General features: G+C 43.2%; 1 protein-coding gene across 12 annotated transcripts in view; it reads right to left on the minus strand.

Annotated features, from left to right (window-relative positions):
- Nucleotides 1-23,754, minus strand: part of TIAM1 (TIAM Rac1 associated GEF 1) — a 497,838-nt gene that overhangs the window by 77,961 nt on the left and 396,123 nt on the right. For all 12 annotated transcript variants that reach the window (XM_068270618.1, XM_068270623.1, XM_068270612.1 and 9 more), the window contains 2 exons: nt 22,226-22,438; nt 7,573-7,664 (listed from right to left, as the gene is read on the minus strand). In XM_068270618.1, the coding sequence (XP_068126719.1) occupies nt 7,573-7,664; nt 22,226-22,438 (305 nt within the window). The remainder of the gene's footprint in view (nt 1-7,572; nt 7,665-22,225; nt 22,439-23,754) is intronic.

Consider the following 23,754-nt stretch of genomic DNA (forward strand, 5'->3'; position numbering starts at 1 on the left):
TTACACTGTTCTTAGCATGTCAGACTGCAAAAATTCACCTCTGCAAATGAGACATTCCAAACGTAGCTAAAATCTACACATAGTAAATTACAGCTTTTGCCTCTGATATTTAACATGAAACGTAGAAAAATGTTAACACAGCTACTTAGACATTATTTGTACATTGTAATTTTAGAACACTTGCTTTGATAGTGTTCCTTTAAGAAACCATTACATTTTGGTGCAATCTGCACTGACTGTCCAATAACTTCCAAAGGCTCTCCTCTTCCTGCAGGTTTAATTAGCTGCACATAGGAGGATGCATGACAACTTTAGAGGAACACCTGCACTAATCAGAATCCTGATGGACGCAGCCACTGTACTGACAGGGCTGCACTTGGCCGCCTCTGCCTCTCTCTCTAAGATTATCCCCTCATGCTGAATTTCATTTGGTATTTAATTGGATTATTGCAGTGCAGGGAAAATGGATGAAAGATGTGATACGCATACCATTTTTTATTATACTGACAAGTAAAGTGCAAGTCCAAGCTTCATAAAATCATCATTAAAGCAGACCTGAACTTCCTCACTGCTCAAAAAGATGTGTAACAGCATAATAACCTTTAAAGAAAAACATTTTTGTTACAGTTTACAGAACTCCTGAAATAACTCTGTACTGTTTCTACTTCCTGCTTTCATGGAAGCAGACATAATGTTAACATCCTGTGGCTTTCAAATGAGTGTATCTGCCATGGCAGTCAGCTGACACAGAGGAGAGATCAAATTACAACTTGTGATTAGACTCTTTGTTTAATGTCCTCCTCTTGTTTTACCGCATGTTTTAATCTTTGTGATTTGACATTTATTGATGTATTTACCTCACTAACCGGTAATTTACGCCTCAGGGAATCGCCATTTCACATTATGTTCGTTAAAATCAGCTGTTTTCCTGCTTTACCCCAATGTGGTAATGCTTAGCGAACTGAACCCTTTAACGCCGGATTGGCAGCCACAAAATCAAATTCCATTTACCCACTGCTCTGTGTTTATTATGCAGCCTGCAGCCTTACCCTGCATTGCAAACATTCCAATATAGTCATAAATGTTTCTGCTGTAATAAATCTTAGCTCAGTCAGCCTGGCTCTATTTGGTACATTGCCAATGAGAAGGAAGCTTGTCATCATCCCTCCCACATTCCTGCTCCTCATCGATTGGCTGAGGGCAGTTCGGTGTAATGCTGCCATATTATGATCTATGCCAGTGCCAGGCAAATTATGGCCCGCATGCGCTGCTTTGGCGGGCACTCCTTCCCTGTAAAATTGTGAGCGGACAGCGGGGGATATGAAATTCACCTTGCTCACCAATGTATCACGTTGTGTTTCAAAAGCAACAGGACATCACATGACGCAACGTCAGGACGTGCCAGCGTATTTAATACGCTGGCACGTCCTGACTTGGCGTCATGTGACATCCTGTTGCCATGGAGATGACGCGGGACATCAGTAAACGAGGTGAGTTTCAAATCCCCCGCTCACAATTTTACAGGGAGGGGGGTGGAATTTGGAGAATGCGGCCCAGGCTGCATAAACTTTGCCCAGGCCCAATCTATGCTGTGCTCACATGTTTTTACAAAGCAAGCTAAATATGACAGTGCAGTTTCTAGGAGGAAAAAAAAATAAGGGAGGAAACAGGGGTGTAACTAGAAATCACTGGGCCCCCCTGTGAAGCTTTGCATGGGGCCCCCTTCCACCAAGGGGGCTGGGCGCTGTACACGAGAGCCTGATGCACACTGAATGGGGACTGTCTACAAAACTTTGTCTGCAAACTTTGTATGATTCCTTATCAGTGGCTGAGCAGATGCAGTAATTAGAACAATTGTGCAGAGAGCAGAAAGTCTCTTCTCCTTGCCCATGTTTGTCAGTCTATCAGGATGTGGCCCCCTGTGGCTTTTGGGCCCCCCTGCAGCTGCATCCCTTGCAGGGTCTATTGTTACGCCCCTGGGAGGAAAGGACATCAGGATTGGCTTCAGTCTGAGTTGGTTAAGCTGGAAAATGGCAGGAACAGTTTTCTCTTTATTTACTCTATAAAATTCACTGAAATCAAAACATGGACAGTAGAATACATACGTTATGTAAGTAGGACAAGTATTTATCTACCCCCCCCCCCGCCGCAAAAAAGGCAACACTAAAAACTGTTTAGTTTATAAAAGCTCTTGAATCTAAAAGTACAACTTTAAAAGTTATCCACGAGAAGGACTGATCAGGATTTCCACTCTAAACTCTTTGAAGTAAGATGATTTCTCGCCAGCGATCTGTGGGCAGAGTGGCACATGACCCCATTGGCCATGACATAGGATCTCACACGGTGGCAGTAATTAAATCTGCCGCATGCCCCTCCATATCTCAAGCCATTACAGCATAAATCACAGGTAATTAGCCTCACTGGAGGTTCCGCGTCTGCTGGCGGCACGTTACCGTATAGCGGAACCAAGCCGAGCGTAATTGGGACTAACAGGCAGAGTCAAATTAAATAACACTTTCCTCCAATAGGGTGAGAGATGGCAATGGCTTTACTGGTGGTGGGGATGTACCAAAGCACGTCACCCACTGCTAGGATTTATTTCAGGACTGAAGCAGAATTCCGTTTAACCCTTCCGCATTATATCAACAGTCTACAGCAGAGTGGGTTCTGCCTGCAAAGTTTGTGATTTCCCATGACCCTTTGCTCCTGTGTTGTGTACGGCTGCAGCGGGAGGTGCTACCTGACAGCGGTATGATGCTTGGGGGCTTGTCTGATGGATGCAAATGCAGCCCACACGTGATGTGCCGACTTCTTATCCGTACAACAAAGGCGCATACAGACATCAGACGTTTGATGACTGAGACAATTGTTCAAGATAATTTTTAGACTGACAACCAAGTATCTTCTTTTATGTACAACAAAACAATGGTGACTAACAATCAGTCACAATAGGATGGGCTGATTCAGGATTGATTGCTCTGTCCTGGTTTGCCTTCTGCAACTTCTCCTTTTATGTCTGTAGAACTGCAACTCCAGTGAACTCGCATGTGTGTGTCACCCACCACAGACAGCCGGCAACACAGAATTGCACACGGTTTGCAATTTTATGCTCCAAGGACAGATTGTGTAGGTTACCTCATGGAAATGGCTATGACTAAGCAGACATATTCCCTCCGATACGCGTGAGCTTTTTCTTATGCTGTTTGTCTGTAAGTGTACGGTAAAGACTGGATTTTTTATGGAACGTCGGTGAGTGGATCTTTTCCTTTATACAGTCTATGGATGGCAAAATTGTATCCTGCTCCCATTGTCAGGAAGTAGTGGAAGCGGATGCATTTCCTGCTGTTAGGGTGGTAAAATTAGCCATCCATTAGCCAATTAAAATTAGATGTGCTTTCCACTAGTGTTTTGCAATACGATTCTGATCGCTATCATATTGCAAAACCCTAGTGCCCTTATTCGATTAACTTTTTCTCCTGAGTTTTCTCCTAGGTGTTACCTTCATACCTTATCAGTAAAATTCCTTAAAAAAAAACCCAGAGCTCCTGCAAGTAAAAAGGTTTATACATACATTACATACCTGGGGCTTCCTCCAGCCCTATAAGCTCGGATCACTCCCACACCGCCGTCCTCCGCTGTCTGCAGCTCTGGTGCCTGGTCCCATCACTTCAGCCAGTCTGCGCAGAAGTGCGCTCTTTGCGTATCTCTCCAGCAGCCGGAGGAGAGAGAAGCAGAGGGTGCACTTCTCTTGTGCAGACTGTCCGCGGCTGACAGAACCCGGTATCGGAGCTGCAGACAGCGGAGGACGGCAGCGTGGGGGCAATCCGAGCTTATGGGCTGGAGGAAGCCCCAGGTTATGTATAAAACTTTTTACTTGCAGGAGCTCTGGCACACTTTAAGCCACCAGCAAGGAATAAAATATACTTTTTCAGTAGAAAAGTGCCGAAAAGTAATTTTAAATAGAAGATGAAAAATGATCTCTTAGGGGAAAACTCTGGAGAAAAAGCTAATTTCACATGGGCCAAAGTACTCAACTAATGGAAACCGTGCGGCGATGCGTTTGTGACATGATCTTTCCCGATCCAATTCGTCCAGCCCGATGCATTCTTCATGCATTTGAGCCCCTATACAAAGTATAGAAAGAGGAAAAATCGCATAGTAATTGGCAATTCAAACATTTTTTCCACCCGTAGTGAAAAATGGAAGAAACCTGATTGAATCGCAGCACAATCGCATTTCTCATTTGAAAACAGCCCTTAGGCCTCTTGCACACTACATGCGATTCCGATTTTAAATCGATTTTTTCCTCCGTGATTGTGATTTCCAATTTTGGTACCGCATGCTGCGTTTTTTCTGCGTTTTCTTTTTTATAGCATCCAGGGAAAAATCGGAATCACAAATCAGATTTGCAGTGTGAAGAGGGCCTTAGGGCTTTTGCACGCTACTTGCGATTCTGATTTGCGATTTTGATGCGATTTTACATGCGATTCTGATTTCTAATCGATACCGCATGCTGCGTTTTTCTTCTTATTTTGGTAGCATCCAGGGAAAATTGGAATTGCAAATCGGAAAAGCATATCGGATTTGCAGTGTGCAGGGGGCCTTAACCCCCCTGGCGGTATGATAAATGCGCCTGCGCGGCCGCGGGAGTTTTTTTTTCACTTTTTTTTTTATTTTTTAGCATGTAGCTAGCCTAGCGCTAGCTACATGCTTCCCCCCCTCCCTGCGGCGTCCCCCGTAGCGTCCGATCGCCGCCGGCGCCGCTTGCTCATAAGGAAATCCCGCTCTGAACGGGATTTCCTTGAGGGCTTTCCCCGTCGCCATGGCAACGACCGGAGTGACGTCGCCGACGTTGTGACGTCACAGGGAATCCCGATCCACCCCATAGCGCAGCCTGGCGCCGATTGGCCAGGCTGCGCAAGTAGTATGCGGGGGGGGCTGTATCGCGGCGGGTAGCGGCGCATCGGCGGTGATCAGACCAAACACGCAGCTAGCAAAGTGGTAGCTGCGTGTTTGAAAAAAAAAAAATTATGTAAATCGGCCCAGCAGGGCCTGAGCGGCACCCTACGGCGGCTTACCCCGTGTCACACACAGGGTTCCCGCCAAGGAGGTTAAGCAGAGGACACACTTTTTGTTTTTGTGTGCATTTTCTGCACAGAAAAACAGATTTAAACTGAGAACTCATGTTAATCAATGGCGATCAGCAAAGTGGTGCTGCTAATGTAACCCTATGGATACAATCGCAAATTGGCTGTATGCAGCGCTTTGGTGATGACTGCGCTGTGATTCTCATTCTATTGAATGGGAATCATAAGCGCGAATCGTAGTAAAACGTGAGATTTTGCCTGTTAAATCGTGCTCACGATTCAGTTTAGAATGTGAACCCAGCCTTAAAACCCCTGATAACCTGCAGGATAATTCTGCACACTGTCAGTTTTCTCTATCGATTACATTAGCTGCTGTGAAATAACAAGTGCGTTTTCCTGAATACAAACACACATGGGCCTCGATTTATCAAGACTTATCACATTGGTTAACGACAGTTCGGTAAAATACCAAATTCGTTAAGTTGATTTCAGGATTCATCAAATTTATCTACAGCTGTTAGCGAGCATTCGGTAATAATTCGGTAATCATTCGTTAGTGATGCGTTAAAACGGAAGAAAGTGCAATTCATGAAAATGGGCGTGGTTTAACGTTACATTTAGGATTAGTTATCTCCTTCACTGCTCTGTCGTTATTCCTGTCAGATCATTGCTGACAGAGAAGATGGAGCCATTTGAAGTGGTTATGTATCAGCTGAGAGTGATTTGAAGGTGCAGAAGGGCAAGAATAAGGTCTAGAACCATATCAATTTGCAAGGGAATAGATTTATTTGATATACCCGGACATTTGCATTTCTCTTGAATCATCTTGTAAGAGAACACAGGCAGTGCCAGGTTTAACTAAATTGCTAGCTGCACTATATAATTTTTTTTATTTTTTTTTAGAAAAGGCTCCTATGAAGCCGCTGCTGGCAAAATTGTGGGATTGTCCCAAGCCACTTCCAGAATCCTGGTCCAGGTGTTAAGCCCTATTCACAATGTTGCTACGTGGTGTTCAAAGGACTGCCTTTTACCCACAATTCCATGGGAATCGTATGGCCTTGTGTTACATTACCGCTGTAAAATAAAAATATCGTCACGTTACCGAATGGTTACCGAATTGTTATCGAATTCACACCGAATGTGGAAAAATCTTGATGAATACAACTAGAAATCGATAAACTTCGAATTCGGTAATTTAACAAACTGGAAAAAGTTATCTCAAAGACAATGATGAATCGAGGCCATGGTGTGCAGAAAACGCATGCAGAAAAACACGCGCAGGAAACTGAAAGACAAGAGTGTCCCCAGCCTTACTGTCATATTTATCTTACTGTCACATCTTTTGTGTTTTGCCCTCACGTTTTGTTTTCACCTTGTAAAGCGCTACAGAGGATGACAACACTATATAAATCAATAATGGCAAGGACATTATACGTATAGTGGCGGTAAGCAATGTGAGAATTGTTCATTTTCAGTAATCAGCACAGAACTGAAAATGAACAATTCTCACATTGCTTACTGCCACTATACTTATAATGTCCTTGACTTGTAATATACACACTATCTGTCCTTGTATTGTTTTTGTTTGTGTTTGTCAAGCAACTGCCAAGACAAATTCCTTGTAGGTGCAAACTTACTTGGCGAAAATACATAGATTCTGATTCTGATAAATAACATGTGTTGGGGAGGAGGGATGGGACATAAACACATAGTTATACAAAGTGGCTCTTCCAGCTCTCAGCACCTTCTACAGGAAAGCACACAAATGACCACCTATTACTAGAGATGGTCAACAAGAGCCTAAAAACTGTATTGTACGGTACTGTTAAAAAGGAAATAAATATGGCAACCTCCATATCCCTCTCACTTCAGTTGTCCTTTAAAGGACACCTGAAGTGGAAGAGATATGGAGGCTGCCATATTTATTTCCTTTTAAGCAATACCAGTTCCCTGGCAGTCCTGCCGATCCTCTGCCTCATGCAGCAGATCAGGTTTTTCTGACATTATTGTCAGATCTGACAAGATCAGCTGCATGCTGGTTTCTGGTGCGATTCAGACACTACTGCAGTCTAATAGATCAGCAGGGCTGCCAGGCAACTGGTATTGTTTAAAAGGAAATGAATATGGCAGCCTCCATAGTCTTCTCACTTCAGGTTCCCTGTAAGTGTATGGCCACCTTTACAACTACAGGCATAAACAACATGTCTTCACCAAGCAGCCCCACAGAGAAGAAGCAATAATTAGTGATCATCTCCCTGAATGCTGGCAGAGAGAATAATGCATGGAACGGCGGCGGATGATCAGCTCTCCTACAAGCCGTCTCCCTCATGCCAAGCATTTGTGCTGCTTGTTCCCTCCACTTCCTCCAGCAGATGACAGGAAGATTGTAAACAGTCTCCCGGAGGGGGGGGTGGGGGGGGGGGGGGGGGGGAGAAGAAAACTCCATCCCGTATAACACAACATGTAAGATGAACGGCACACTCACTTTATCTGCGGCCTCCGCCTCGTCCGTCACCTCCAGCTGCACTTCGATCTCCTCCGGAGTGGTCTCATTGCAGCTCTCGTCCTCGCTGCAACCTGTGCAGAAACAGGGCGGGATTAATCATCACATACGGTACGGCATCCTTACCCCCCACCCCCCCCCCCCCCCCCCCCCCCATGATATAGATGTGCAATGCAGAGGTTCAGCCTGTCACAGAGGCAGGGAAATCCTGCCACAGCCCAGATTGCCTCGTCTCTGCCCTGGAACTCATAAATCAATCCCTTTATCTGTAATGGAGCAGATCAATACATGACAAAACCATTCATCATCTGCTTATCATAGGAGAAAATACTCAGGCTCTAGCTACAGTAAATATTTTCTCAGGCTCTTCACACTGCTCTGATTTTTATTATTTCGTATTCATATAGCACTGACATATTCCGCAGCGCTGTACAGAGTATATTGCCTTGTCACTTAGTTGTCCCTCAAGAGGGGGCTCACCATTTAATCCCCACCATAGTCATAGGTCTATGTAAGTAAGTATCAGGTAGTGTATGTATTGTAGTCTAGGGCCAATTTAGAGCAAAGCCAATTAACAGATCTGTATGTTTTTGAGATGTGGGAGGAAACCGGATTGCCTGGAGGAAACACATGTAGACACAGGAGAAAATACAGACTCAGTAAAGATAGTGCCCTGTCTGGGATTCCAACCGGGAACCCAGCACAGCAAGGCGAGAGCGCTAACCACTACGCCACCGTTATATAGACCTAGGACTCTAGTAGGTATTAGATTGTGAGCCCCCTTCTGAGGGACAATTAAAGAGAACCTGAACTGCAAATGAAAAAAAAAAAAAAGTCAAAATAACCATGCACAGGTCATACTTACCTCCTGTGTAATCTACTACTCACTCTCTTTCTCCTCTCCTGCATCCTGTTTGTCCACTGTGATCAATGACATTTAAAAAATGCCCATTACCCCATAACAGCTTCCTGGTCAGCACACTGTTAAACTGTAATATCACCGACTTGAGCCATAGAGAAACATGGACATTACCTTGCACATTCAGTTGTAACTGACAGCTGCTGATATATAACTGACAACAACTGATATATTTCAGTTCTGACAAAATATTGTCAGAACTGGAAGGGATCACTGTAAGCAGAAAATGGTGAGCTTCTGAGAGGAACTGACAGCGAGGTTAGTATGTAATATTCATGTGCAGCTACGTCATGTGTTTATTTTAAATAATTTTACACGCTTCAGGTTCCCTTTAAAGTGACAACACAATATACTCTGTACAGCGCTGCAGAAGATGTCGGCGCTATATAAATACTAAATATTACTAATAATAAAAATTCTAAAGTAATATTCCAAACAAGGGTGGTATAAAAAAAAAGCAGATTCCCACCCTGCTTGGCGGCCTCACACATCAATCGGAAAAATTACAGCCTTTCCTAATCAATAGTAAATCAGCAATAAGATCGACTGTCGGTCAAGAGGACTGTAGTGGTTAATGGCTTTTTTAGTGGTATAATGCAGCTGTGCCCTTTAGTCCTCAAGGCAGATTCATGGCTCATTTAAAGGACACCAAAAGTGGTATATGGAGGCTGCCATATTTATCTCCTTTAAAGTAATACCAGTTGCCTGGCAGCCCTGCTGATCCTTCATGCATCAGTAATGTCTGAATCACCCCTGAAACAAGCATGCAGCTAATCCAAGCAGACTTCAGTCAGAAACATCTACTCTGTATGCTTGTTTGGGGTCAATGGCTAAAAGTATAAGAGGATGAGGATCATCAGGACAGCCAGGCAATGTGCATTGTTTAAAAGGAAATACATGTTTAGTCATAGACCCTGAACAAGCATGCAGATCAGCAGCTCTGGTATCCATTAAGTTTGACTGCATTTGCTGCATGCTTGTTTTGCGTTCGGGATTCAGACACTATTGATAAATTAAAGAGCAGGCATCAGAAAATCGTCCGTGAGCAGCAGGGCTGAGGAGTCGGAGCAATTTCTGGTACCTGGAGTCGGAGTAGAAGTTTCATAAACTGAAGAGTCAGAGTCGGGAGTCGGATGATTTTTGTATTAAATCCACAACCCTGGTAAGTATTAGACTAAGGAGTTGGAACCATTTTGGTTACCTGGAGTCGGAGTTGGAGTCAGTGGTTTCATAAACTAAGGATTCTGAGTTGGAGTCGGATGATTTTTGTACCGACTCCACAGCCCTGGTGATCAGAGCTAAAGGTGGACCAACTCGTTGTTAGATGGTCTCTCTTATAACCTGCCCACCCAGTGTAGCTAAATAACATACAATGCATTACATAGAACATACACCTCTTTTTTCATATTCCACCTACACCCACACAGATAATTCCCTACATAAAACATCCAGAATGCACTTTGTACATCAATAAGGGCATGTGGGCTGCCTGTGTAACGCGAGTCTTTTGCTCAGCCACTGCCTGGATGCAGCAGCAGACATGTCAGCCACATGACATCAAACAAGCAAAAATAAGCTACAACTACAAACAATAATAATAATAATAATAACCCAGGCAGTGTATGCATTCTGGTAAGGACGCTGCCGCACACTCGCTTAGCTATTCAGCGCTGATTGCTCTCGCAGCAGTGGTTCCGGCGTGCGAGCTGAAATATACATGGGAACCAGGAGGCTTTGATTCTAGTAAACCGCTAACAATTGAGCAGTGTAAAGTGCCCTGCGTGGACAATTACTATTTTAAGAGGCAATCTATATTTACACCGATCTTTAACACACTCTGGTACCTTTCCAAGTGGCTGGTATTCCAGCTCTAGCAGAACAATGCGCTAACAGGACGGGGAGCGCTCTGTCTCAGAAGAACGTTAGCGTGAGCAGCCCATGGCTTATTTAAAGTAGGGTGGAGGGGGCAACCCAAAAATCTTGTACAGTAGCAATCCATAAAGAAAAAAATAAATAAATAAAACGCTTACCTCCAAGTAAGAACTAATGCCTATATAGGGTAACAGGTAATTTATTGGTCAGACACTGAAAGATGACATGTTTCGTAGGTAGCAGTCGGTTTCCTCAGGTCAGTAAAAATCAGTGTGTTGTGGGTAGCAGTTTGTAAATCAGGAGCCTGTAGCTACGCGAAATGCGTTATCTTTTAGTGTCTGACCAATAAAGGTGTGACCTTTTACCCCACACGTTTGTTACTTGGAGCATACTTTTATTTTATTGATTACTACTGTACAAGGTTTAGGGGTGCCTTCTCCATCCTACTTTACTAGTTCTACAGCCCCCCATACTAACTGGGGGCGGTCTGTTTTGAATTTTAAACTTTTTAAGTTTAACCTTCTACAATATTTTTGGAACGCATTCAAACAGTTAAACACAGCACTTTCTTCTTCAGTGGGAAGCTTAAATCAGAAGTTCACCCTGGGTTCTTCCAAAACTATACCATATAGATAAGTTAATTGTGACCCCCCCCCCCCCCTCCCTTTCCAAAATTGGCACTAGACTATGATTAACAAATGACTATGGTAAGGATTAGATTGCGAGCCTGTGAGGGAGAGTTAAGTATCAGCCCTGATAAAACCCCCGACTGAGAATTCAGTCTGGCTTTGCTCAGGAATATTTATAGCTCAGTCTGTGTTCTCTCATGTCTTTTCGAATCCAAGCCTGCCCTCTGCTGGCTCTGCTCAGGAATCATTATAGCTGAGTCATTATAGCAAAGACAGACAATGCTCAGTCGGGGATTTTATCAGGTCTGTAGGTGCTGTGCAGTGCAGAATTAAACAGAAAGCAGGGTAGGTGTTTTCTCTAATGTTCCCACTGATATATATGGTAAAATACATGAGGGTGCTTCGTCTCTGGTTCTCTTTAATAATAAAAGAAGGTGGCTGGGGCGTAACTAGCCCGCCGTCACACCACCCCTCCCCCACCAAGTCATCAGAGCATGGCAGCAGCGGCACACATTACCTGTTGGCAGCGGAGCTAGCAACAGGTCTTCACTCCTCTCTACAGCCATGCTGTACAGTATAACTCCTTGCGGCTTCCGTCAGTGTAGGTCATGTGACAGGCAGCAAGTGCCACAAAAAGTTACTCTGTAAAGCTCAGCTGAAGAGAGGTGAGTGAAGAGGACCCAACAGGTAATGTATAACTGCTTACACTGCCATGCTCTTCATCTGGACCTCTTAGCTTCTAGGTCCTCCCCCCCCCCTTCATGATGGCAGGGGTTGCAGGGTCTATTGTTATGCCCCTGGCAGGTGGCCATGTGCTGCACCATACAGTCACTCACCTGTGACACCATCCTTTGCAATGCTAAACTCCTGCACAAACATGCATTCAGAAATTGCATAATCCCTAGGGAAACATCAAACATTGCATTTTATCCCCCTCCCAGCCTGAAGCAGATGCAGGGGCTGCCAGTTGGCTGATCACACAGGAGGAAAAGAACTGTGATCATGTGACCTGATTAACAATCAGTCAGTATACTTATGTGGCTGCGTCATTACAATTTAAATATGTTGCAGTAGATTAGGGACCTACCAAGTTACATAGGGGTATTTTTCTTAGAGGACAACCAAGCATACAAATAACTAGGCTGAGTTCCTATTTTTCTTTCCCTGCCTGAAAAAGTAAGACATCAGGTATGCAAGTGACAGTTTCTGTCTGGGTCAGACTGTAGCATAACCCTCACTGATAAGTAATTACAGCCATAAAACACTTCCCTGTAAGTAAATGGCTTCTGAGAGCAGGAAAGAGATAAAAGGGGTCAATAATTCATAGATTTGAGCTCTGGCATAGGTCAATGAAGGCGTCACTGAGCAGAGACAATGAAACAGTAAAAACTTAAAAAAACTAAATATAAAATAAAACTGAGTTATCTAAAAAATACATTTTTAGGAGGAAGATGAGGATAGATACAATTGTTTTTCTCATCAGTTTATTTTCACCTCGGATGTCGTTTAAGTACACATTTATATTGCCCTAATCAGTCAGAGCAACAGTTTTGGGAATGAGCACTGTACAGACATGGTGCTCAGTTATAGATCAGCGCGTGCTGACAATGTATGGCAACAAATGAGCAGTATCCTGTACTGCAAGGAATAAAGACAATGCATTAATTACTTGCCATTTACTGATACACCAAAGTGAATAAAGAAATGATGCTGCAGGACTGCTGTGCACACACCAGACTAAAAAACCCACTAACTGATCCCAGCTTCTACGTAGCCTGCACAAGGGTTTATTTACCTTGGCTTTATGGACTTGAACTCTTGCACAGAAGGACAGAGAAATCCAACCTGTATGTATATAGAGAGTTTATCCTGTCTAATTCCCCCTCATCTGTGACTAATCACCACTGTAATTTCATCTCTCAGCTGTGTCAGCTCAGAATATCTGCTGCCTCGGCAGAGCAGCCAATTTGTAAACACAAGATGTTAATCCTATGTCTGCCTCCATAAAAGCAGGAAGTAGACACACTGCAGATTTAATGAAGGATTTGTATCAGCTGTAACAAAGAAATGTTTTTCTTTAAAGGTTATTATGCTGTTGCTCATCTTTTAGAGCAGAGAGGAAGTTCTGAGTTCAGGTCCGCTTTAAAGGACACTTGTGATGAAAATAAACGGATGTGAAAAACAAATGTATCTGTAGTGGCTGGATAGTGTAATGGAGACCAGGTTCTCATCTCTGCCTGATCAGTAAGCCAGCACCTATTCAGTAGGAGACCTTGGGCAAGTCTCCCTGACACTGCTACTGCCTATAGAGCGTGCCCTAGTGGCTGCAGCTCTGGCGCTTTGAATCCGCCAGGAGAAAAGCGCGATATAAATGTTATGTGTATGTTGGTTTGTATCTATCCTCAGTCTCCTAAAAATGACTTGAATGAATGATTGAATGATTTTTTCATCCCAGTGTTTTATTTTATATTTACATCTAGTTTTTAAGTTTTTACTGTTTTATTGTCTTTACTCAATGGCACCTTCATTGAAGTACGCTAGAGCTCAAATCTATGAATTATTGTCTCTTTCCCGCTTTAAGAAGCCATTTACTGACAGGAAAGTGTTTTATGGCTGCAATTACTGGTCAGTGAGGGTCACACTGTAGTCTGACCCAGTCCAATCCAGGCAGAAACTGTCACTTGCATACCTGATGTTTAACTCTTTCAGGCAGAGAAAGAAAAAAAAAAAGGAAAACAGCCTAGTTATTTGTATACTTGGCACTGTACATACACGTCTATCTCATCATGTCACCTCGGGAATCCATTAAAAGACACAACATTTATGCAGTGTGGAGTTTGGTGTTTTTACGCTTCTCAATCAGACCGTTGTCACCGTCACACCATATTGGAATCGAGATATGAACAGTTCTGCCTGGCTGCCCACATAGACAGGCTCTACTCAGACTTGAGCGATGGGGATTTATGTTTTTCTTTTTGCAGTAAATTCAAGAGTTACCATGGGAACATTTTTAATTTCCAGTCCCTTTAATCTTGTTAAATCAACAGAACAAGTAAATCTGTCCCTCGCGCTCCTCCTCCGATAAACAATCGGCTGGCTCCTCAGCGCACGCCAGCGCTCAATGTGCCTTGTGCAGCCGGATGAATTGTATTGTGCGCGTCTCTTAGGAAACCGATTTTCTTCACGGTGAAAAGTCAAAAGGAAGAGCCGTTTATTCGCAATAATAAAACATTGGCCTCAAAAGCAAAGCTGCATCTGTGATGGGTTTTTGTACAGACCGCATTCAAATTACTGTACTTCTTAAAAGAAGAAGTTCACTCATTAAGCACTTTATTAGGAAACCCTGAACACCTGCGCATTCATGCATTTCTATACAATCGTAGGACAGGCGTGCAATGAATAGAATTACAAAGACAGGTCAGGAGAAGCGGTGCTTGATGAGATGCTAATAATTTCAGCCTATGTGCAAATTGCATGCTTAAAGGAGAACTGTAGTGAGCGGTATATGGAGGCTGCCATATTGATTTCCTTTTAAGCAACACCAGTTGTCCTGGCAGCCCTGTTCAGCTTTCTGCCTGCAGTAGTGTGAATCACACCAGAAACATGCATGCAGCTAATCTTGTCAGATCTGACAATGGCCTCAATTCACTAAGATCATGCTGGAGATAATAAGGCAAGAGTAAACTTACCTCCAGATAAGAGAGAGTTATCTTATCTCTTCATTCCTTAAGTTACCTCCTCTGTAGTTAAGTTACCTCCTCTGTAGTTAAGTTACCTCCTCTGTAGTTAAGTTACCTCCTCTGTAGTTAAGTTACCTCCTCTGTAGTTAAGTTACCTCCTCTGTAGTTAAGTTACCTCCTCTGTAGTTAAGTTACCTCCTCTGTAGTTAAGTTACCTCCTCTGTAGTTAAGTTACCTCCTCTGTAGTTAAGTTACCTCCTCTGTAGTTAAGTTACCTCCTCTGTAGTTAAGTTACCTCCTCTGTAGTTATTTTCACATGCAGTTAATAAACAGCCCGTCTTTAACTCTAGAGTTATTTTAAGGATTGAAGAGTTAACTTAAAGACAGAAGAGTTAACTTTAGGCTTGCCTGAGGTAAAATGTTTCCTGAATACTACATGCCTCATCACCATGGTAACAATTCTAGAAGAGTTATTAAAGACAGGAGATAAGCATAGTGAATTGAGGCCAATGTCAGAAACACCTGATCTACTGCACGCTTGTTCAGGGTCTAGAGCTAAACGTATTAGAGGCAGAGGATCAGCAGGACTGACAGGCAACTGGTATTGCTTAAAAGGAAATAAATATGGCACCCTTTATATACCTCTCACTAAAGTTCTCCTTTAAAGTGGACCTGTACTCTTGCACAGGAAGGAAGGAAAACAGAGAAATCCACCCTGAGGGCTGGTGCTGCACACCAAGTGTTTTTGGTAGCGTTTTCAAAACCGCTGCCGCCTGTGAAAACGCTTGGCTAATGTATCTCAATGGGATGGTGCACACCAGCGGTCTGAGGTTTTTAGCAAACTGCAAACGTGGCTCCTACAGCATTTTTGCGGTTTTCAGATGAGTTTCTGCCTCAATGTTAAGTATAGGAAAAGCTCAATCCGCTCTGAAAAACGCTAGATCAGAGCAGTTTTCCAGGCGTTTTTGTTACAGAAGCTGTTCAGTAACACTCTAAAAAATGCTAGGCATGTTTAGAAAACCACTCTAAGGGCCCATTCAAACTTGCAAATCGCAAAACGCTAGCGCTTTTGCTCTGGCGATTTTTGGTGATTAATGTGAACATTTTAAAAACCTGTATTCCTTGTTTGTGTGAACATAAAAAAAAAAAAAACATTAAAATGTCCACTCCTGTTACAGCTCTGTATTGTTTCACAGTAGAGGGGATCAATTTATTACACATAATTATTATTTTAAGGAACTTCAATCTCTCTGCCTAAACAAAAGGAAGCGGATACAAAGTGGTAGGACAGCGACCCCCCAATCAACTCATCCCATCAATCGCTCCAAGGAGATATTCCTGAACAGATTTTATGATGGTGAGTGGGAGGTGTCAGACAGGAAGTGGTAACAATCTCTCAGGATGTGGCATCTCTCAAATTCTTTGCTGTCAAGGTTGAACACATCAAGCCATATAAAACTACGCTGCAACCAAAAATGATAAAGCGCAAAAAATCTCTTTATAGATGATCTGCCGACTTCAACAAAAAAAAAATGCCAAATGCAAACAGAAGAAAGCACCTGTCTGTTTACTGAAGAGTTTCTGTGCAACGTATATACAGTCAGAGGACCGCCTCCTCCACTGCTTTCTTTGACGCTTGACAGGTCTGTGGGCGTGACGCGCCCACACAAGGCCTTGGCCCCGCTGGCCAGAGGATCGCACCCTGGTTTGGGCAGCAGGGTGCAGCTCTCTGGTATCTGCATTCTAGAATTTTCACATTGGAATACAAAGCCGTGCAGAACACATTTTTGCCACACATCAATCATATTTAATCTGGCGTAAGATGCAAGCAGCCTAGGTGCCTGATATATAAATATAGTTTTTCTGTGCGTCACTGTGATGCACTAAATCACAGCTAACCTTTCATAAAAATTACAATGGACTTCTTCCCTCTGGTGGAGTGCGACTAAAAGGCACCACAAACTGTTATAACGTGCTGCCCTCTAGTGGAGGACAGGCACATTGCATTTTATGTTTTTCAAGCAATGGCAAATAACGTTTCAAATCCTCAAAAATTTGCATCAAAAGTTATATCTTAAGGGAGGGACAAATATATATTTGTCCCTACCATAAGATATAACTTAAGGTAGTGTAAAATACATATCTGGAAACAATATGGTTCTAAATACACTTCCTTATTTTTATTCCTATGAAAAAAAGGAGCTTCAAATATAAATTAAAGGACACCAGAAATGAGAGGGACGTGGAGGCTGCCATATTTATTTCCTTTTAAACAATACCAGTTGCCGGGCAGTCCTGCTGATCTTTCTGGCATCAGTAGTGTCTGAATTACACACCTGAAACAAGAATGGAGCAAATCCAGTCAGACATCTGATCTGCTGCATGCTTGTTCAGTTCTAAAAGTATCAGAGGCAGAGGAGCAGCAGGACAGCCAGGCAATGTGCATGGTTTAAAAGAAAATAAATATGGCAGGATCCTTATCCGTCTGAGTTCAGGTGTCGCACTGCTAATTCAATCTCTGAGCGTACCTCTTGTCTAAATACAGTAACTATTTCTACTTTTAATCTGATGTGCACAGAGCTGCCAGCACGCTGGGAGTCTCTTCCTTTGCACAAAGCCATCATCACCTGGTCACCTCCAACCCCCTCTGCTCTCTGGTGGAACATTGGGAGGTACTGGCTGGTATCCCTCCCAGACTAGTTTCCATGGCTGGTGACAGGATGGGGAGGAGTTTGCAAAGCTCACAGACTGCTGGTCAGTCTAGCTTCGCCAATCACCCATTAGATCAGTCTGGGGGAACCCTTGAAATAATTTTTGGATCTCAGGGAACTCCTGTATTGATGAAAGGGGGGGGGGCGGGGGGGGGGGGGATTTATTTTTCTGGTGGTATGAATTGAAAAAAAAGGTGTGGCTAAAAAAAACCCCACCTTCTGCGCGCATGCGGTTCTTGAAAGAATGAAATGTTCGTGCGCAAAATGCATATGGCGACGGGCGTGTTAGCGAGCAGGGCACGTGGCGAGGCCGCGCATGCGCAGCTCTAATGGAGCCACCGGGGGCAGAACGGAGGGAGCCCGGAAGACGCCAAGGGATTTCAACCGAATACGAGGGGCTAGAGCAGCCTTTCTCAACCTTTTTACCCTGGAGGAACCCTGCAAATAACTTTTGGATCTCAAGGAACCCCTGCAAACAATTTGTTGGTCTCGAGAAACCCCTGTATTTATTTTTTAGGAGGCATGGACTTTAAAAGTAGGTTAGGCTGCTAATTTCACTACCCCATTACACTGCCACTCATTATACTGTCTCCTGACCCCCCAATTTAGTGCTTCTTGTTACAGTACCACCTATTATAGTGTGCTCTATTATACTTCCCCCACGATAGGGGAAAATGCCAAGGAACCCTGGGGCCTGGTTGAGAAAGCCTAAGCTAGAGGAAGCCCCGGTAAGTTCATTTTCCTGTTTTTTTGGTCCTGCTAAGGGCTCTTTCACATCAGAGCTATACGTTTTGTTGTATGCTTTTTAATGCGTTTTGATATGCGTTGCACTGCAGTGAGTGTGCATTTTTAATCCGTTTTCAATGCGTTACAGGACATAGGAAAACGCAGGTAATTTTTTTTTCTTTTAGTTTTCAACTTTCTACATTGTTCCTCTGTTGCATTCTGGGACTGATTGCCTGCGTTAACGGATTAAAAACGCGCATAGTGTGCGTTTTACCTTGACTAACATTGTAACGCATAAAGCTAGCGTTGGCCGAAAAACTGCACCTGGGTGCAGTGTAACGCAACGCACAAAAAGGCTGCGTTATATGTGAAAGCTAAAATGAAAGTCTATGGACTTTCATTTCACCTTGGGTAACGCAAACTTTATCCTTTGCGTTGAAACGCAGAAAATCTGCCCTAATGTGAAAGAGCCCTAAGGGAGCCTTTAAATGGAAATATATCCTATATCCCCTCTCTTACTTCAGGTATTCTTTAATTGATTTGCATGCAAACTTAATGCAAACTGCATGCAGCTTGGAATTGGGCCATTCTGCATCTTTCACAACTTCATTTGATTAGCCGAATTCCAAACAGCATGCAATTTCTACTTCATTTTCCCAGCAAGTCGGAATAAATGATCAAATGTCAAGCAATAGCTGGCATTGGCTCAGGAAACCCGGGGCATAAAACATCAATAGCATATGAGCGATTTGCATGCAGTGTATTGTAAATGATCACCTATTCCACACAATACACATCACAGAACAACGCATGAATCGGTTTGCATTTACATCTTGCTGTTTGCGGCCTTCTCTTCTGAGGGAAACAAACCATCTGCCTTTAGTGAAGGTGTTTCTTCCCCCGCACGGTTCTGAAGCAGAGCGAGAGTACATTCCGTTATGAAGGTTATATTACTTATTATACACTGAAGCGGTGCTTCCGCCATAGACTTCCAGGAACTCACACATTAAGCCTTCACAAAAGCCTACAGCCATTCACAACACCATCACCAAGGCGACAGCTAATATCAAATGTATTCAAGCTCAATAAACGGAGGCCGGCTTTTCCCAGGAAGAGCAGCGGCATCCTCTTCAGAGCACCTATTGCCTGACAAATCGCCGTACAAGGGAACGGAAGAGCGTTCAATACAGAAAACGTTCGCTATCTTATTCTAAGTGCAATCTCAAAATTTAAACCGCTCTTCTCCAGCACCACAATTCAAAAGGTGTCAATTCTTCAGCACCCAGCCTTCCTTATGATCCAAAGGCTCATACACACATCAGACTATAGTCTTTGGAAAATGAAAGATCACAGACCAATCTTACCACCCTTCATGTAGTATGAGAGCCATACTCTACACAGTCTATTCTATGGAGCTGAACTCCACATCAGACAGACATCTTTGCAAGATGCTGCACACAAAGATGCTGTACAGACACAAAAGATCAGTATCTGCAAAAGATCTGTTCCTGCCAAAAATCCATTCCTGCAAAATGCATTCATAGTCTATGAGATCTTCAGATCATCATACACACCTTGTTTAACTGGCATTCATCTGCAGATCTGAAAATCCATCCTGGTGGATCTGATCTGCAGATGAATGTTTGTTAAACAAGGTGTGTATGATGATCTGCAGATATCATAGACTATGAATGCATTTTGCAGGAACGGATCTTTTGCAGGAACAGATATTTTGCAGATACTGATTGGTTGCAGGTGTACATTTCCAAGCTGCAAATTTGCCTAATTACTTGCATCTCACGATCCATCCCTGAAGATCAGTGTCCCCTCATAGATATTCAGGGTGGCCTGTGGAGAAGTATTGTGCCATAAGGACTGGACACAAGGGGAGGCGGGGTATGCTATCCAGAGAGTGAATAGATAAGGAAGGCAGCAGGAGGAATGGCTTGCTGTAGCAGTTGGCGGACACAGGCTGAACTCCTCAGCGGGAAACAAGCGGCCAGGAAATTTTTACAAGGAGCAAGCTTTTATAAAAGGCGAATGGAAGTCTCTGGAAAACCAGCGAGTCTTTACAATTTTAAAGGACAAGTGAAGTGAGACGTATATGGAGGCTGCCATATGTATTTCCTTTTAAACAATGCCAGTTGCCTGGCAGCCCTGCTGGTCTATTTGGCTGCAGTAGTGTCTGAATTACACCTGAAACAAGCATGCAGCTAATCTTGTCAGATCTGACAATGTCAGAAACACCTGATCTGCTGCATGCTTGTTCAGGTTCTGTGGCTAAAAGTATTATAGGGCTGAAGAAGATCAGTAGGACAGCCAGGCAATTGGTATTGCTTAAAAGGAAATAAATATTGCAGCCTCCATATCCTTTTCACAAACAGATCATCAGGGGGATTGTAGTGAAAACGCCTCCTACAGGAAACTGTAAGGACCATGGTCCTGGCAGTTTCCTGTCTGTGAACCTCATTGCATTGTGGGAAATAACAGCCGTTTTACTGTCTACAGCGGTTTCCAAATGCCAAAAAAGCGAGCAGCATCTCCTTCCAGTGACATCACCTGCCAGCAATAAAAATGTCACCATGTAATAAATGTCCGAATGTATATCAGGGAGAGAAAAGATTTTACAATGGGCAAACACTGACTAAATCATTTATACATAATTGTAAAAATTAAGCACTTTTTTATTACATTATTTTCACTGGAGTTCCTCTTTCAGTTGTCCTTTAAAAGAGAAGCTGAAGGGAGAGGCATAAAGAAGCTACCATATGCCCCTCATCACTCTGGACTGAGCACCCGCCTCAGTACCAATCTCCTCTGCATGTTACTGCATGGATGTATGGACACACAACCTTGTTAATCGGCATGATTTTCCTGTATAAATTGTTGGTTGTTACAATGAAAAATGTCCAAGATATCAGCTCTGCACAACTAAGCATAGTTGTGCAGAGAAGCGCTGGCCCTTCATTCTTTCATCTCCCCCCGCCCATCTAATATTTCATGCCACCCGGCTGGAAGAAAAATCTCTGGGGAGAACACTGAGCTCTATGTAGTCTTTACAAAGGGAAGAGAGGGGGGGAGACACTGGAGGTAAAAGGTGGCCATACACTTAAAGATTTGCAGCAGATTTGACCATCAGATAGGTTTCTGTCAGATGCCTGTCAAGTTGAATCTGACTGGAATCTATCTGATGTGTGCCACACACTAGAAACAGATTTCCAATAGATTTCAGAATAAAATCTATTGGAAATCAATCTGAATGCATTACTGCACCATTAGATCCAATGCAACTCTATGGGACATCGATCTGCTTCCAGCAGCAGTTCAACCTAGATCTTCCATCTTGTCAGATAGATCAAATCGATCAAAATTGGCCGTAAATCGATCAACCAATAGATTCGATCGAAGGCTGAAATCAACCAGTGTATAGGCCCTCTAAAGCTAAATAGCAGTCCTATATGAATATTAAAGTGAACCTTAACTGAACCTAAATAAAAGAGTTTCACCACCAGCCCCCCGCAGCCATCCTGTCCTGCGCAGTCACTCACCGATCATCCAGCCCCCCGCTGTGGCTCAGTTTCATTTTCGGCATTGCGCGAACGTACGTAGTATTAAGCATATGTAGTAACTAAACTGAGCCTCGGCGGAGGACCGGATGATCGGTGAGTGACGGCGTGGGCACAGGACGGCTGCAGTGGGCTGGTGGAAACTCTTATTTAGGTTCAGTTAAGGTTCACTTTAAAGGGAACTTAAAGTGAGAGACCTATTCTGACATATTGACTTCCTTTTAAACCATGCATAATGCCTGGCTGTTCATCTACTGCCTCTAATACTTTGAGCCATAGATCCTGAACAAGCCTGCAGATCAGGTGCTCTGACTAAAATGTGACTGGATTAGCTGCATGCTTGCTTCAGGTGTGATTCAGACACTAATGCAGCCAAAGAGATCAGCAGGATAGTTAGGGAGTCTTGCCCAAGGTCTCCTTGACAACATCAAAACAGTGGAAGACAACCGCGGAAGATAGAACTCTCCCCCATTACTAGACATACAGAGAGGTCCACAAGGGTGGGGGCCATACAGAGGCAGAGCACACATACCTCGGCTGCTGATGAGCAGGCTGTAGTCGGTGCAGTCGGCCTCGGATCTGTGCGGCGGCGCCTCCTTCAGAGCCTGGGCCTCCTCCAGCTCCGGACAGGTGCGGACGGTAAGGCACAGTAACGGTTTGGCCAGAACATGCTTCAGCATGGCAGAGTTGAGATCCCGCGCTGTGGCCGAGTTTATCTCCATCACTTCATCTCCTATCTGCAAACCTGAAACAGAGAGAGATGCTCCTGAGAAACACAAACCACCCGTGTCCCAGACCTCTGCGGGTATACGGCACGCTATACAGACAGAACACTACATACAAAGCACTCCAGTTACAAGGTTTCAGGCATACAAACAACCCTGCCACCAGAAACCAAACATACAGAACTTAGAGACACTGAAGCGGAAAAAATATGATTTGTATGTGTAGTACAGCTAAGAAATAAAACATTAGGAACAGAAACATAAGTCTAATATTGTTTCCAGAACAGGAAGAGTTCAGAAACTCCAGTTATCTATGCAAAAGAGCCATTGAGCTCCACAACTTTCAAAGTCGCAGAGAGCTCTGTCTTCTGAAGCTTATTATCTCAACTGTCAGTCACTGTATTTTATTTTTCTCTCCAGAGGACAGGTCAATAGTTCACTGGCCTGCTCTGTAAAATAATTTAGAATGCTGTAGTAGTGTAAACTGCTTAGTAGTGTGTAAACTGCAAATATTAGAGAATGAGGCAATGTTATTAAAAAAACACTATATAACAAAATAAAAATGAGAATATTTTCTTTGCTACTAATGTTCTAGTAAATATCTATACTACACAACCAATTCACTATACAGCTAAGAAATAGAACATTAGTAGCAAAGAAAAGTCTCTTATTGTTTTCCAGTACATGAAGAGTTAAAAAACGTCATTTATCTATGGGAAAGAGCGTCTCTGTACTATTGGACCGAATACAGTCCCGTTTTCTGAAGAATTCAAACAGCCAAGAAACCGTGAGAGACAACTTGAGATAAGGTTTTACTGCAGGAAAGTTCAAAGGATCATTATTTCTGCTTTGTTTTATAGCTTACAGGACAAATGGTGGTTTTCACTGCAAGTATGACAGAATGATGCAATGTTATAAAAAAAAAAAAAAAAAAAAAAAAGCTACAGTATATAACTGAAAATAAAAATATCTTTGCTACTAATGTTGTATTTGTTATCCGTACTACACATACATTCATTATATCGTAACTTCTTTTTTACTTCAGGTTTGCTTTAAAAGCACATTGAAAATGACCAAAAAATACCCATTGTTTGTATTAATGTGTACCAAAGTAAATAATGTATAAACATTTCACTGTGTGTAAGAAATAGCTCAACTTACAAACAAATTCAACTTACAAACAATCTCCTAGAAGAGGGGTAGGGAACCTATGGCTCGGGAGTCAGGTGTGGCTCTTTTGATGGCTACATCTGGCTCACAGTTAGGGGTTGAGTCACTAAGCTACACGGCTCAAGCAGCGCAGCTTAGTGTGGCAGCGCAAGTCAAATGTTCAAAG

Source organism: Hyperolius riggenbachi, chromosome 2 (assembly GCF_040937935.1).
Source record: "Hyperolius riggenbachi isolate aHypRig1 chromosome 2, aHypRig1.pri, whole genome shotgun sequence".
Lineage (NCBI taxonomy): Eukaryota > Metazoa > Chordata > Amphibia > Anura > Hyperoliidae > Hyperolius > Hyperolius riggenbachi.